This window comes from Penaeus chinensis, chromosome 31 (genome assembly GCF_019202785.1).
Source record: "Penaeus chinensis breed Huanghai No. 1 chromosome 31, ASM1920278v2, whole genome shotgun sequence".
Classification (NCBI taxonomy): domain Eukaryota; kingdom Metazoa; phylum Arthropoda; class Malacostraca; order Decapoda; family Penaeidae; genus Penaeus; species Penaeus chinensis.
In genome coordinates, this window is record NC_061849.1 from 11,942,762 (window position 1) to 11,947,761 (window position 5,000).

Here is a 5,000-nt window from a genome sequence, read left to right on the forward strand (position 1 = left end):
GTAATCTTAGCAATAGTGGTATATGACTTTCGACGGCCTCTGGGAGAAATAGTGTAGAACTGTACTGCCACTGCATCACAGTCAAGGTGGCAGGCAAGCAGGTAATTTTTGAGTCTGATTAATCCTTGTTATAGACTGGGAAATCAGTTACGGCACAAGTATTAAGGGAGGGGTGAGGCTGGGCAAGAATAGGTTTACCGGTGAGGCCTGTCAGAGTAGATAATGCATAAGCTTGGGCCACAGGGTAGGGTATTCATTCATTTATTGAAAAAAATCTGCTGCATCAACAAGTGAGGTCATAGCGATAGGGTGGGGCTTGGAGGCGAAGCCCTCAGGTAAGAAGAGAAGAAAAGAAAGAAGAAGAAAAGACCATGCAAAATTGGTTTAGGCGAGGGCTGAGGTCCATGGTTGGGGTGATCCCCCACTTTGGGCCTCAGTCCCCACCTCCTAAGCCCCCCCCCCCCCCCCAGGCAACAACGAGCAAGGGATGGTGGGTAGGGTAAGGTAGGGTTAGGAAAAAGAGAAAGGGGGTTAAGGGCGATTAGATCAGTTTAATGAGAAATGTCAGGAGGGAGAAAATCCAGGGAAGGGGGTTATTGAGGTAAAGCGGAAGGGATAATGGCGAAGGAAGGGGAGGGGTGATGCAGATGAAGCAGGGAGGAACAGAATGTACTGGGAGTGGGAGGAAGGGGTGTGGGAGAATATGAATACGAGGAGGATGGATGGCGGCAGTTCCTTTGAGTGTAGAGAGAATGGGAACAGAGAGATTGGAAGATAACTGGGAAAAGCCATGTTAATGGTCAATGATTAAAAACAAAAATGTGCTAGACATCTAAGGTCATGTACTGGAAGGTATAGTAAAGGGTAGTGAAGGGCGGATGAGTTAGTGGTTAGTTGCTATACATCAACTATCTAGATTAATACTGAAAAGGTTAAAGCTGAGCAAAGGAGTTGATGAGTGAATGGGTTAAGGTCGGGTTAGGTAAAGGGGTTAGATCCAGTGATGGACATGTATACATATGAGGAAGGAGAACAGGTTGTCAAAGCAGAAACTGTGGGATAAAAGTCTCTTGAAGGCAGATAATGGATGGGTTATAAGAAGAAAGGCTATGACGAAGGTCAGGTCTGTGAGAACAGAAACCGCGAATATTCCAGTGTAGGATCTATAAGTGATAACAGTTATAGTGCGTGTCGGAGAATTTGAAGGGGAAGGAGGTAAGAGGTGAGATAAGGAATGAGAGGGGGGGAGGGGTGTTGTATCAAGAGGTTGAGGATATGGGGAAGGGCATAGTTGTGACATCAGAGATTCACGTGTGTATCTAGGAGGGAGTGGAAGGGATAGTGGGAATAGAGGAAGGGTTAATGTAGATGTAGCTGGAGTTGGGGGGGGGGAATGGGTGCATTGGGAGGGAGTAGGAGGAAGGTAGGCAGAATATGAGTAGGAGGAAGATGGATATCGGCAGTCACTTTGAGTGTGGAGGGAGCGGGAGTTGTGGAATTTGAAGGTGGATGAGGAGTTTTAGTATCAGTTTGGGACTCAAGTAGATAGTTTTGAATTGGTTTTGAGTTGGTTGGGGAGTTTTCTGAGACAAAGGTTTTCTTATGAGGGGGGGAAAAGAAGAGTGGTGTCTGAAGCATAGAGGAAGGTGAGTGTGTGGTAGGAGAAGAAGGGGTGGAACGTTTAGTCTGTCTGCTGCGGGTAGTGCGGGGCAGGAGAGCGGAAGGTGTTAGGGGCTGTAGTAGAAATTGGAGTGTCTGGATTTAGAATGGCAAAAGAATTTGACTGGGGAAGGTAGAAGGAGGTAGAAGTGGGGAAGGAAGATGTAGGAGGGATATGTATAGGGGAGGGGAAGGGGCAGAGCGAGCGACATTATTGGAGTAGGGAGTAAGAGAAAAACTTAAGTCGACATGCTTCCTGTCTGGCTTCACGTAGAGTGAGTCCAAGTCTGAATCTGAGAGTTGCCACTTCAGACTGAAACTTGTAGGTGCGGCAGCCCCTGTAAAATACACTGTGGGGCCGCCACAGTTGGCACATGTGCGTGGCTGTGCAGAGCAGTTTGATCAAGTATGACCAGGTTGGACGCATAGAGGGCATCTGGCTGTGGAATAGCAATGTTTGGCAAGATGTCCTAAATGCCAACAATTTTGGCACTGATGGGGAGTAGGTTGATATGGTCAGACAGGAAGGGCTTCTCCACCAATGTAAACATTAAAGGGAAAGTCGTGTCTACAGAAAGTAATTTTGGCAATGTTAGTAGGGTTCTTAGGATGACTTCTGGGAGGAATGGAGTAGCATTAGACTGATATCGCATCATAGTGCATGATGCAGGCGAGTAAGTCTTCTCCACAATCTGACCAATTTTTGTTACAGATAGGGCAGTTTGCTGGAGAGATAGAGACAGTTCCAGTGCAAGTATTAAGAGTTGAATGAGTTTCTGCAAGAATGAGGTTACCACAGATCAGAGATTAGAGTTGAGAATGCTATAGCTTGGTTTAAAGATGTTACTGTAATGAGACAGGAACAATTGGGTCATAAAGAGACTTTGCCTACTTGGTTTTGGAGACAGTGCTGGAAGAGAAGAGTATTGTCAGAGTAGGGAGCTGTGGAAGGGATCACGAAAAATCGGTCCCATTTGGCTGGGCTAAATAGAGCATCTAAGATATTTGTGGAGATGGGGTTAGTAGGACAGGGGCGTGTGGAAGAGGGAGTAGTGTTGAGGGAGGTAGTAGTATGTACATTAAAGAAAGGTCATGTCTACGGAATGTAATTTTGGCAATGTTAGTGGGTTCTTAAGATGACTTCTGGGAGGAATGGAGTAGCACTGGACTGATATCGCATCATAGTGCATGATGCAGGCGAGTAAGTCTTCTCCACAATCTGACCAATTTTTGTTACAGATAGGGCAGTTTGCTGGAGAGATAGAGACAGTTCCAGTGCAAGGTATATGAGTTGAATGAGTTTCTGCAAGAATGAGGTTACCACAGAGATCAGAGATTAGAGTTGATAATGCTATAGCTTGGTTTAAAGATGTTACTGTAATGAGACGGGAACAATTGGGTCGGAAAGAGACTTTGCCTACTTGGTTTTGGAGACAGTGCTAGAAGAGAAGAGTATTGTCAGAGTAGGGAGCTGTGGAAGGGATCACGAAAAATCGGTCCCATTTGGCTGGGCTAAATAGAGCATCTAAGATATTTGTGGAGATGGGGTTAGTAGGACAGGGGCGTGTGGAAGAGGGAGTAGTGTTGAGGGAGGTAGTAGTATGTAGAGGTGGACAAAAAGGCTGTTAAATAGTAATAAGGGAGAATGATGTAGTTGATGAAGAATGTTGTATCCAAACAACATGAAAACACACATACATATACACATATCTTTAATATTGTAATATATATATATATATATATATATATATATATATTTTTTTTTTTTTTTTTTTTTTTTTTTTTTTTTTTTTTTTTTTTTTTTGAGACAGCAATCCACTAGCCACCTGCTTGGGACCCCTACTAAGCTGCCTCTCTTACTTTAAAGAATGGTGCTCTGCATCAGATGAACACACATATACAGTCCATCAATCTGCAGTATGTAAAGTGATAGATGTGCATATAGCAGTGATATATACATGTACATGTGTATATACATATATCATTTTGCATACATACACCAAATTGTAATAGTGTAATGTAATCAATGTGAACAAGATTCAAGTACATGTTGCCATCTAATCTAGTTATCATAGTTATTAATAAATTTAACATTACAAGAGAGCATACAGGATAATAAAAGTCATTCCATACTTTCTTATTTCCCGTAGAAATGAAATTTATATAATTAAAAAATACTTACAAAAAGACAGAAAGAAAGAAAAAAACCCTGAGAACGAAATAAGACTGCCTATGTCATTATGCTACATTTTCACATAACATCATTTGTTTCAAATGTAGAGTACTTAAGAAAAACTCCACCTTACAGAGAGCAATCTACCTAAAAATGTCCTTATCAGCAACTCTATTTAAGAGGTCTTGAATAAGGAGTCTCTGCATTTGTTGTTAAGTAGAAGGTACCATGTATGCTGAAAGAAGAAAATATCAAAGCTTTTAAATTCCTTCCATGAGCTCCAGGGTGCAGTTATAATTGGTCAAATAAGTTCATAAGTATAATCTCAACATATACTCTCCATTTCCCTTATACTACAACTTTGTTATGATATAATAGAATCTGTAGACAGCATTGATAAACCTGTTGCACAGTTGTTTATATATTTTATAAGACATTTTATACTTCTTACTTTTCATCAGGAAAAAGCCCGAAATGGTTAATGACTTGGCAGTCACATAACTTGGCTTGGAAATTTTCCCAGCTTTCACAGGAGCAGGATGGAAAAAGCCTCTTGTGTGCATTTTGAACAGCTTCAAGCAGCATGAAAACCGACCGATAGTGACTGCAAGTATTCTTTACTGTGGAAAAGAGAAATTAACTGTAAATTGTAAACAAGTTTGAAAAATCACATAATCATATAAAACATTTATTCTGACCTTTCTGGAAAAAAGGTATTCTACAGAAAAAACAAAATGGAAACTTCCTGCAAATATTTTCCATACTCTTGCCTATGACAAGAATACAAAAGCCAACCATCCAGCACATACAAAATCTAACATACATTAAAAAGAAGAAAACAAGTATGTATCCCTTTCTATAAAAGAAAGCCTTACAAAAAAAGAAAGAAAGAAAGAAAAATCCATATTTAAGATGAACACTCACTTGCATTGGGAAAGTACCACTTGTCACAACCAGGTTGCAGGAGCCCGTCATGGGCATAGAAGTCAATATGACCCGGAGGAGATCGAGATCCCACAGGTGATGTTCTCATATTAACGACTAGTTTGGCATCGCTAGCATCAAGGAACTCTGAACTGCTTGGTGATTGGGCCCAAGGATATGAAGCATCTAATCCTGAAGCGGCAATACTAGAGTTAACAAAGCAGTACTAAATCTTACTGAATGA

At 41.4% G+C, this 5,000-nt stretch overlaps 1 protein-coding gene across 1 annotated transcript in view; it reads right to left on the reverse strand.

Annotated features, from left to right (window-relative positions):
- Positions 1 to 3,789: 3,789 nt before the first annotated feature.
- The window catches only part of LOC125042191 (lipase member H-like), a 5,932-nt gene continuing 4,721 nt past the window's right edge, over positions 3,790 to 5,000 (reverse strand). The window contains exons 6-8 of the mRNA XM_047637678.1: positions 4,757 to 4,948; positions 4,284 to 4,452; positions 3,790 to 4,067 (exon numbers count right to left, since the gene is read on the reverse strand). Coding sequence (XP_047493634.1) covers positions 4,004 to 4,067; positions 4,284 to 4,452; positions 4,757 to 4,948 — 425 coding nt within the window. The 3' untranslated portion in view covers positions 3,790 to 4,003. The remainder of the gene's footprint in view (positions 4,068 to 4,283; positions 4,453 to 4,756; positions 4,949 to 5,000) is intronic.